Source organism: Dendronephthya gigantea, unplaced genomic scaffold (genome assembly GCF_004324835.1).
Source record: "Dendronephthya gigantea isolate DGI-Jeju-01 unplaced genomic scaffold, DenGig_1.0 000015F, whole genome shotgun sequence".
Lineage (NCBI taxonomy): Eukaryota > Metazoa > Cnidaria > Anthozoa > Malacalcyonacea > Nephtheidae > Dendronephthya > Dendronephthya gigantea.
The window spans coordinates 1507613-1519373 of NW_021163025.1; the positions used below are offsets into that span (position 1 = coordinate 1507613).

The 11761-nt window shown below is 37.9% G+C and overlaps 1 protein-coding gene across 2 annotated transcripts; it reads left to right on the forward strand.

Moving 5' to 3' along the window:
* The first annotated feature begins 223 nt into the window (after window positions 1-223).
* LOC114520267 (TNF receptor-associated factor 5-like) lies at window positions 224-8178 on the forward strand. Of its 2 annotated transcripts, XM_028540499.1 has the most exons (9): window positions 224-518; window positions 3209-3263; window positions 3603-3704; window positions 4555-4719; window positions 5032-5109; window positions 5494-5571; window positions 6344-6502; window positions 6714-6891; window positions 7198-8178. In XM_028540499.1, exons 1-9 carry the CDS (start codon window positions 322-324, stop codon window positions 7512-7514), a joined length of 1329 nt encoding a protein of 442 aa, XP_028396300.1. In that variant the 5' UTR covers window positions 224-321; the 3' UTR covers window positions 7515-8178. The 2 variants fall into 2 exon arrangements, with proteins under 2 accessions (XP_028396300.1, XP_028396301.1); XM_028540500.1 differs by lacking the exons at window positions 224-518; window positions 3209-3263 and adding an exon at window positions 3409-3495.
* Window positions 8179-11761: the final 3583 nt, after the last annotated feature.

Here is an 11761-nt window from a genome sequence, read left to right on the forward strand (position 1 = left end):
ATCATTAAAACACATTCTTTACATCAGGCCCTCTGCAGTTTGCACGAGAAGAATTAAAGATTGGACTGATTTGGCCGTGTAGCAAAATAATTCCAAGTTTAGTCTAAGTGAAACAATTGTCACCAGGCGATCTTCACGCCGTCATAACCGCATACCGCAGGTTTCAGGTGTTAGCAAGCCAGAACCAATCACATCCAATCCTGTCAGCCAGGGCCTCCACCGTTACCAAGACGCTGTGACAGCAGTTCATTACAACGCCGAAGTATCTCTTCGACACAGAGTACACAGTACAACAGTTTTTGAAGCGCGATTCTTTGGAAAATGCCAAGGCTTCTTCGTAGAGAGTCGTACAGTCGGTCGGACGTACCTCATATTTTGGACAACAAAGTATTTGATTTCACAAGCGAGGTTCCTCCTGACTACAAGTGTCCGTTGTGTCACAGTCTTTTGCGAGATCCCATCCAACTCAACACTTGTGGACATCGGTTTTGTAACAGTTGTTATTTACGACACCTTGGGTAAGTTATTTTGCGATTACCTTATTCAACGACATTACCTATCAACATTAAAATCTTTCAAGTCAATCCAAACTCTTTAGAGCCGGTCACTTGCTGCCTGATTCACATTGTCACGGCTTCAAGCTAACTATAACTATGTCGGCTTTTACAATCGATGGAGTACATTTTTTAATTCTATAGGTATAATTATAATAATTTAAGTGTTGAACTATAAGCTTTGCAGCATTTAAACTTGATGTTGTGATAATGCGAATCAGGTAACTATAGGAGCTTTTGTCGCCCTATACGACCCTTAGGGATGCTAATTTCCACAACCTGCTAACTTTTTTTTTCTCCAGTATAAAATCTTAACTTTCTCAAATCATTACAGCAGAGTTCTTTTTGTTTTTGTTCGAGTGTTCGCCATTATGTAGGCTTACAAATTAAGTGGTTGAAAGAATTTTGTACGATAAACGATAATTCGTGATTAGCAAAGACAATTATATGCATATTTTGTTTGCCAGATTACGACGAATTGTGAGCCAAATCCATTCTGTTATAGTAGGGAACCTAAAATGTCGGACAATCCACCTAGGGCTAAGTACATTTGTACACATACTACGCGTAGGGCATTTTGACTTAATGGACATGTTAAGAGCCCTTCAACAGTTCAACTCCATTTACAATGTTTGTAAATATCATTTTTCCTGTTTGAAACTAAAACTAAGTACACAAGCTACCCTGCAAGCAGAGCCTTATTTTCGTTTCTCACAAGTTGCAACGCTTTAAAATCGCTTTTTCGCATCAGAACTTGTTACATAGGCGAAACCGCGAAAGCATTCGCTAGTCAAAGTCAAAAATGACAAAAGGCCCTTTTAGGAGTCTTTCTTCCTGTGCCTTCTGGGGTCAGTTGTATTAAAGCCGGATAGCGCTATCTGCCGAATAGTGATTTTTTCAATCGCTTCAAAAATCTTCCGTTTTTTGCTATAACTTTGATTAAATCTTAGTATTCCTAAATCGAGGACCCTCTTGAATAATTGTTGGTGCCAGAGGTGAAATTTCATTGCTTTTCAAGCATTTTTAGAACGATTCAAAAAATCACAATCCGGTGGATAGCGCTATCCGGTTTTCATGCATACAACCGGCTCCTGCTGCTTGTTAACTTCAATCTATGAAGTAAGACTTTGACGGAGGCCGGGATCCTCTCATGAAATACACTTCAGCAATTTCTTAATATAGCTACAATATATATGAAAAATATATCATATTTTTCGATCCGCTAATGTCGCCACCAGGGGCCGCCTGTTGGAAAGGCGTTTAGCTTGGACAATGGATAAGCCAAAATTTGAAAATACTCTCATAGATCTTGTGAATGACTGGACCTGCAATATGTCCTTGAGTCCTTCCATTGACAATTAAACTATTAACATCGAAATATTTCAGCTCGGTTGTTGAATAAATAGATAATTTTGTTTTCCATTTTTAACTTATCCACCGTTTAAGCTAAACGCCTTTTGAACACCGGCCCTAGGAGAGTAAGTAAATGAAGATCGAGTAAATTTGAGTACATGCAGTTGAAGTATTACCATGAATGTAATATGTAATGGGTGGGAATTTAACTATACTCGCTAAAATTACCAAGGCAACGTTACTGAAAACATTAACGACGCTTAAAAAATATATATGTCAATAAAAGCGAAAATTTCTCTGCAAACAAAAGTGGAATACATTCATTCACCCCTGCCGCGATATGACGTTATTAAACTCCCATATATGCAGGTGTGCTTCGAGTTTATTGGACGAAAATTATTTAAAACTATAATATTTAGACATGCATATAGTTAAAAAAAATTGAACTGGCTGCCTTTCATGCAAAACTTTTGAATTTGCATTGAATTAACCTAAATAGACTTGACTCCATTTTGGGAAAAGAATTAGAGACAAAACATACACAAGATGGCCCCTGAATTTCAGTTTCTGTGTTTCGAAAATCAAAAATACAAATTTCGCTATAAAGGATGCTTCATCGTTTATTTTCAACCTTGTGATTTTCGTTGTTAGAACTGTCAAATTACTGAATAAACATTCTATCTGCATTTACAATTAATCTTTAGTGTTTGAATGTTTTGTTTTATCAAGCGTTATTCCTCTCAATATAATGTGTTTGCTTAAGTTAGTCTTACAGTAAACGAAATTAACGAATTATTGGCAATATTGACTATGTACATTAGACTTACTTGCTTTTATGACAAACATGGTTATCGGCAAAACACGCGATGAACCTGTTGCTAAGATATTAAAACAAAATTATTAAAACATTGTCATTATTCGTGCATGCAGACACTACCTGTCGTCGTTCCTAATTTTGAATTTTCCAACCGATAAACAAAAATAAAAAATTGATGAATCTATATATAGTGAAAGGTCTAACGGACGTTGATAAAATCCTGCCTATAGTATCGGCAATGATATACAAATTTCATGCCGTTGTATGTCCTGCCTATAGGCTATAATATACAAGTTCCATGAAGATTGCCTTTCGTATAGTTCTCCCCAACATTTTTTTTATTATTTAAGAAACCCCCCTTAATGTCGCAAAGTAAACATATTTTGCGAATGATATTTCGGGATGGCCTCGTATAGTTGTGAGCCCTTACAAACTCTTAAACACGTCCAATTTTCTCTTATTGCAATAAATATTGTTTTTTTAGCAATGGATCCAGTAAGCTTTGCCCGATTGACCGAAAATCATTCAAAGAAAGCGAGGTATGCTTTGGTAATTGCACAACTAAGCCTCTTTTTATCTTTATATAATTAAAAATTAAGCATTTACGTCTTCGTCTACGACGTGACAAAGCCTTTAATTACTTCATCGATTCGATTGAGGGTTTATATGAAGATATCTTAAGTCCCTGGTCTTAACGATCGAGATAGCGTTGAAAATTTAATAAATTCGTCAGTCAATTTTGCGATACGAAATAGATCTTGCTGAAGAAAGGTAGGCGAAATTTCGCAATATAAAGGACATCTGGAACTCGAAAGGACATCCATCGAAACAGCAAGAACTTTTCAAAATATTTCATCAACTCTTAAAAATTCGTTTAGGTTTTCCAGGATCGAGCGTGGCGCAACACAATCATGTCCCTTCGAGTGCGATGCAAATTCAAAAGCTGTCCTTGGACTGGCACGTTGAATTCACTTTTGGAGGTAAACAGCTGAAGACGACAATCTTATGTATCATAACCGTAACAGGCTATTCGAGATCGATGTTGTATCATGAATAAATCGGGAAATCAGGTTAACTTTCCTGTGCAGATCATAGTTTCTTTAAAACATAGATTGATTATATAGATGTAGACAATCTGAAAAATTTAAGGAAACCGTTTGACGTTTCTGACGAAGTCTGCCATATGGCATCGTAGTTCGTCATTTGACGCATCTTTGCTTGAAAAATCCAATTCTTTCCATGCAGGCCGTGTATCATATCTGATCTAATACAAAGAGAATTGCTGTAGCACTATAGATAAGGAATAATTTCGCATATAGCATTAGATAAATCTGTTTATAGATTTGATCGGATAAAAAGTTGTACTTTATCTGCTTGTCGGTCAGATACTTGGATGAAAACTTTAAAAAGCGTGCTAGGTTATTTTCGATATAAATCGTATGGACACATTAGCTATTACCCATTCAGTTTTAAAAGCTGTAAGCTAGTACAACACCACATCAGGTTAACGTTGACTGCATGTCGGCTTTTAATTAACCAGTCCCGAACAGAGTTTCCATGGTTTGTGCTCAGATCCTGCGAACGAGGCTGTATGGAGACGAAGCTGAGCCGTTTATCGCTTTCATTGGCGTCACATGACTCACTCATGCATGATCAAGAAGCAGAGAGATTAGATGAAAGGGTTATTTGTAAAAGCGTCCCAAAGGAAATAAGTTAAAACAAATAACTCAGGTCATATTAGCATTCGGCTGAAGTCATAAAAGGCACGGCGTCTGAACTGGACGCATAATCGTCTGTTACACAACTTTCAAGATTCATTTCTTTTTTCAGGACCACGCTGAAGAATGCGAATATGAAGACGTGAAATGCCCTGATCCCAACTGTAATGTTGTGATGGCGCGTAGCCGAATTGAAAATCATCAGGCCAGAGAATGTCAATGGCGTGTTGTCGTCTGTGATTACTGTGAGGATAAATACGCCGTTTGCAAAGAAGAGGTAATTCCGCCGTTTTCAAAGATGAAGAGCTTCAATATACGAATTATTGAACCGATATATAATCCTGCTTGTCTCGTCCTTTCCACTCCCAACAAAATACAAATAAAACTATTCGCTTTAAACGTCTAGTTGATGAATTGTTACTTTTTATTACTAACTTTGAAAGCTTGAAAACAATATGGCTAAATTGGGCCTTCTGTAGAATCATGTATCATTTATACGAATCATATATGGTTCAAACATGTTTTTTGAGTTACGTGTTTCGTTCGTGTCAAACAAGACAAAGCTATGAAACTTTGTCCTTTCTCTTAGGTTCATAAAGCTACGTGCCGTGGAGTACCAGAGAAATGCCTTAATGGTTGTTCATCGAGAACTATACCTCGTGGACAGGTCTGTTTATTTTGCTTTCTTTTTAAACTCGTATTCCTGGAAGATCGTGAACATATAGAAGGCACGCGTGTAACCGATACACAGCTAAAATTGAAAGTATCAGATGCATATGGTGTACTTCTAGGAAATAGAAAGAAGTTACAGTGAGGCTTTTGCTGCATTGCAATTCTAGGAAAGGAAGGGATAGAGTTATCCTGTCGAAGTGGTGCATATACTATACCAACTTAAATTCTTAGAAATAGAAGTGATAATTTTAGAGCCGCATGACTGCAATGCTATTCTAGGAAGGACTTTTTCTCAGAAAGAGTAGACACAAAAACACGAGTTTTGCTGCCTAACAAGTCACCTGACATTTATGATGCAATTTAAACACTTGTCTTTTAGATGAGAAAACATGTCGAAAATGAATGTCCGCTGACTATATTGCCATGTCAGTACAGGCACGTTGGCTGCGATGACGAGGTATACTTATTGGGATGGATTATTGTTATTATTGTCTTCTAGTTTCAAGCGTAGAAGGGCAAGCCCGAAGGTGTAAATAAATGTGGTTCAGGGTGTTTCAAATAAAGACAACCGATATAGGAGAGGAACAGGTCCCACACGTTCAACTTAGCTCAGTCGAAATATGTTTACCAGATCATGCTTAGATGAATAAACACTCTTACATACATCTTAAATATTTTCTAATTTTGACTAAATAACCGTTTAACAATGAATTTGAAGTTAGCAAGTTCACGGTAACCAAGGGTAGATTGTATAAAACTCTTTAAGACTTTAACTACATTTTGCATAGTTAAATCCTAGTTAACTCAGAAATACACAACTCTGATTGGCCAATTCTGTCCTTAACTACGATTAAAAGCTAACTAGTCTTTTATACAACTGGCCCCAGGTATTTATTCCAGTGTTATTATAATTGCTACACTGAATATGAAAGTGGGCCGAAAGTATTCACGACACTTCACAATGACTACATTCACGACCTGGGTATATATAGTTTCATTATTTAAACTGAAATAATGGTAATATTGATGAATCGCTAATTATTACTAAGCTGTTAAACATGTTTTGATATAGAATTTCCTCTGTTGCTATTTCACTCTGCATGCCAACCTCTTCACGGTCCCTGCAAACCTTGACCGCCCTTTCCTAGAACGATCGCTTTTAGTTTCAGTTTGAAGTCATTTGCATGAGAAGAGCATGATTTCCTGAGGATGAATATACTTCAATGTAGATCCTTCGTCATCAAATGCAAGATCATCTTGATAAGAACCTTCAGAAGCATTTGGATCATGCTTGTGGCAAAATACGTGAGATGGGCGCTGACTTACGAGAAAAGACTTTGCAACTGAACCAGCATTCCGAGAAACTGGCGATTTTGGCTGCAGAGCAGGTTCGTGGAATTCGTGCTCCAACTGGTATATTTCCGGCCTGTTTGCAATAATATTGCCGCCTTGGATGCGGATTCAATTACCAGCCTAATCTAATCGATCTAATTCATAATTATTATCGACGAGCAGTTAATCTGTATAATTTATTCTATGAACTATGAAGAAGCTAGAATTAAAGCTTATTAAATGTATTTCAATGCCTTGTTTTTCCAGGCTCGCAACATGACTGGTAATGGAACAATCGTTTGGGTTATCGACAACTTTGAGATACGTTTCCGTCAAGCAGTAAACGGAATTGAGCCGATATTGCAGAGTGAAGCGGCTCTTACCGGCCCGTTTGGCTATAAATTCCGTTCCTTAGTCTACCTGAACGGCGATGCAAAGGCTAAAGGTATCTTGAATAATAGTTTATGTCCCACAGAGCGCAAAAGTCGTCAGCGACACAAAGCGTAAAAATTCAGGGAGTCACTGAGTCATTGGAGCACGAACTCTTCATTCTAACTCAGTATACATGAACATAATTCACGTCAAGCTAATTTATTACAAACTACCCTTACTGCTCCTCAGATTCCTGTATATCCGGCCGTATATAGACTCAATATATCCCCTTTTGTTCCTGAGGCTGCTGACCTGTATGTTCTTAAGGTCCCTTCATATCTGTATGCATGAGACTAATGTTACCCCTTTTGTTCCTTAGGTTCCTGTATATCCGTATACATCCAGCTCTTGAAGGGAGATCATGACTCACTCCTTCGTTGGCCCTTCCAACAGGAAGTGAAATTCACGCTTATCGACCAGCAAAACGACCATGATGAACGCAAAAATATCGTCAAAGTCCTCGCACCGGCTGGCAACAACGAAGGCATCGTGAATTTCCAGCGACCAATCAAAAGTTGCAATACTGGCCGCGGTTATGCCAAGTTTGTTCCGCATGACGTCATACGCACGCGTAGATACATTCGCGATGACGTCATGTTCCTGAAGATCGAAGTCGAGCCCACTGTGTCGGTGTAAAACTTCATGACTTTTCCTCTTATAATGCGATGTTATTTTTACAATGTCACCAGTTGATATATTTTCGAAGTGTTACCGTCTGAAGCACATTTTATTTCACAATACGTGCATGCATACAGTAATAATGCGACTTTGTCTACTGGATTTTTGCTTTGTATTTAAGGCATGTTAGATATTTGTTCAGCGGCAGTTTCTTCTTTTGATGTATGCAGTCATATACTCTGTGTGTGATTACCCTTATTCGAAAATTCGTAACTTATCGACCACATCTATGAAAAGAAAAAAATTGCACCTAAAACTCTCAGCAAAAATTATCCGTGAAACTGGTATAGAAAAAGCTAAGAAAGCAGATCAAAACTTTTGCCCACAGATAGTTCTGAAAGTTATCCAGTCACCGTTATCAATTATTTTTGAGAGTAGTTTTCTTATCAATGCCATCTTTGTATAATATTATTGTTAAGAATAGGAAGACGCCATTACCGTTGATGAGATAGATAATAAATAAAGGTCAGTTCCTAGCTGTTCGTCGTAATTTGGGCGGTTGATCTGACAGAATGCGAAGGGGCGAAAATGATTTTTAATTAAAAATTACAGCCACATGGGAACAGGTCTTCTTTGTTCTCACCCAGTAGTTGTATTATAAATATTAAATAAAGGCATTTCATTTGCAATAATCAGTGTGTCAGACCTTTGAATGTTTATTTACCTGGGGCCGAATAGCTTTATTTTTTTAGATTCTTGATTACGTACGCTCTCGTCTTAATTACATATCCCCAGGCTCTACGCCACTTTAAATGAAGAGATTTATCGTATCATTTCCTCCCTCTGAGGGACTCATAATTCACAGTAAGAAAATAAACAATGAATTGCTTTAACAACCTGTGGTGTAAAAATGTTCACAAAATGCTTAAAATTCTCCTCTTTCGCGAATTAAACTATCTCTAAAATCTCCTTCCTTATTCTTCTAAAAAGCGTGTGTAATGACGTGCTCCTGATTCCTGACATGATCCTTCGGGGGTCCCCTTCCTCCAACGGTCCAACTACACTCTACCCCCCCCCGCCCCTGCAAGCATCTCCACGCAGCCCTCGCGGGGCGCGTGACCGGAACTTACGCAGGTGTCGGTCGAACGAATTCCAGGAATTGGAAGCCATTTACAAAATGCAAAGGCGAAATTAGGAGTTCTTGGATCACTTCTCTGCATGTAAAACTCGACACACTCGACCTGACCTAAACGTATTTGTCGCTTTTAACATCATGGGGATTTGTGGACGAATCCTTTCCTTCTACAGACGAGAAGAACCGCCCGTAGACAGGCGAGGAAAAGCATGTCTAGCGAACGGCGAACTCTACACTATAACATATTCACAACATTTAAGAGTTCGGGTTTGTATATTTTACTGTCGTTTATCTATCCTTAAACTTTAATATATGACCGTAGATGTGTAGTTTTAAAAACCTTGTTTATCATTTAAAAATATTCCCATATTTATTGGGAGGACTGTGTAGAAAACGTGAACTATATTGTCCTATTTTTCTATTCTATAATAAATGCACGCAACGTTATACAAAAACGCTCAATTTTCTTCGGCTGTTGGACTTCGTCTTAAGGAGATGATAATATTTTGCAAGTTTAGGTTCACACAGTAATATTTCTTAGTTAATCCTTTAAAATATTACGAGAAAATGTATTTAATTTCATGATATATTAGCGGAGTATGTAACTGCTAAGTAATTGACGGCGAAAATGAAAGCGTTTTCCAAGAATTTGACGATGACGGTTTCATTTTTACGTGTAAGCATATCAGCTGTTTTGATTTTAATGAGATAAGGCCATCCACTTGGAATTTGCTCCAAGTTGTCTTGTGTGCCAAAGCTTGCAGGCACCTTTTGTATATAGTTTCTAGGATTTTGTGAACAGTTGATTCCTAGGAGTATCCAGTCATGACCTTCTTGTGAGACAACAAAAGGCAATCTTGAACTTCTGCTTTGTGAGAAAGAATCTCAGCCATATCACACAGTCTGCGATAGCAATCAAATGCACCAGCCGAGTTTATAACTATGGGGAATTGCCATTTCCTGTGATTCCAGATATAATTTAGAATACACTGAGTGTTAATCCAAGTGCGCTGTTAATTAATATCATATAATTCTGAAATATATACTAATGATTGTCACTCCAAAGGCTACCGGGGCCGGCATCTCACTTTAATTGCCATCTCACTTTGCCATCTCACTTTCCTATGATGTAAACACAATTGCAAGTGTAACTTAATATGAATACTATTAATTCCTAGAAATGCCTAGCTTATTCTTACAATGATGGGAACTTGATTTTCCTTCACACAAGAATGAGCATATGCAGAGTAGATGCTTTTTTTAAGTCTAAATTCACATGTGTTTGTCGTAATGCCGCGTCTCTTGCATCGTTTAAGTTCTGTACTTACCATTTGTTGACATGGGAAGCGTGCTCGGGCGATCATGTTACACATGTTAGCCCAATTGTGTTTTAATCGATTTCAACATATTTTGTTTCTGTTACGAACAGGACATCTGTATCGAAATTTGCAAGAAGTTAGACATAGCACCAATGGCATTAGATTTCTTCACCCTAATGACTACGGACTGCGAACACTGTCTACGACCTAACCGTCAAATTAAGCAGCGATGTGACAAGCAAAAGGACCACTATCTCAATCCTAAGAGGGTACTTCATGAGGATGAAATCACAACCAAGGTCTTCTTCTTTCGGCTTGCATTCAAGGCAGTTGCCGGCCCTGACCTCAAGGTGGTGAATAATGGTGCCTATGAATATTTTGTGTTACAGGTATGTTTGGTTGGTTTTGAGGTTTTACAGGTTTAATTTGCATAGGATACAATTGCATCAGAAAAATATCACTTTCCATACTTTCCTTGAAAGCAGAAAGACTCTCAGAATCCAGAGTTAAAATTTAACATCATAAAACAATTTTGTATTGTTTGTTGCCTTGCAGTGTCGCTGGGATTTTATCAATGGTAGAATAAATTACTTATCAAGGAAGGATCATCTGACTCTGCTCATTCTTGAGTCAATCATGAGAGCTCATGAGGCGGGAAAACAGTGCAAAGAAGTCTTGGACAACCCGTGAGTCCTATGACCTTAAATTAGACATCTCTGTCAAAGACATCTCTGTGAGCTAGGCAAGAACTTCATCAACCTACCCTCTTTTCCCCTTGCTGACCCTTGCACCCTAGCCTGTCCCCTTACACCCAATTTTTCCTATATAACACCCCTCCTTCTGGAAGCCATGTGTCGCTCTGTAGGACAGACATTTCTTTTTAATTAAAAGTCATTTCAAATGCAGACATCTGCCGCCTGGGATGGCAGCTGTGTAAACACCAATGTGTATTGTCTTGCCAATAATAACATTTCTCTGTCTTAGAGAATTTTATTCATAGAATTTTACATTCCATTTCCCTCTCAAAATCTTATTTTAAGGAAACAATTTGGTCTTGGTCATTTGTTCATTGATGATGAATACAGTTGCAGAGAGATTAAAACCCACCTAAAGAAACAACTTTCACAGTTCAAAACTGCTCAAAACAATGTCGATAAAGCAAAAAATTCATTTCTGTATGTGCTTGAGAGTGTCACAGACTTTGGTGTGACTAAAGTTGTCGTGAAAAAGGTGAGACCTTTGTATCGAAACATGAGCTTTGGATGTTCTTGTAGTGAAAGATTGAAAACAAATTGCCTGACTTTCATTTAAAACATTTACATCTTTTGTGTGTATTTTAGTTTTACTACCAGAGTGCAGGTGGGGATCACATTGTCCCAGTGGAATGGGAAATTTCAATTTCTCCAAGTGGTTTGAAGAAAAGAAGGACGTATAAAGATGAGAGGGTATGATCATTGGCAGTTTGAAACACTGATGCAAATCAGATTCTGAGAATGTGCAAACACACCTCTCAAAGACACTGTGGGAGGCAACATGTGCAAAAACATAAACATCATTAGTCCCAACAATGAGTGTGACTTCTGGTTACACTCGTACTCTGATTTTCCCTCCCCGTTTTCATTTTCAAATCGTTTTCTATACTTCTGTTTAAATTTCTACTCTGTGCCGACGCGGCTATTTCTAAATACCAAATAAAGTAATGAACAACGATTTCCTGGTAACATTATCTTGTTGTGACTGCATGGGTTGTTTTTTTTGCAGGATGTTGACGGGGAAACAACGGGTAACACGAACAGAGTAGATGAATTGAT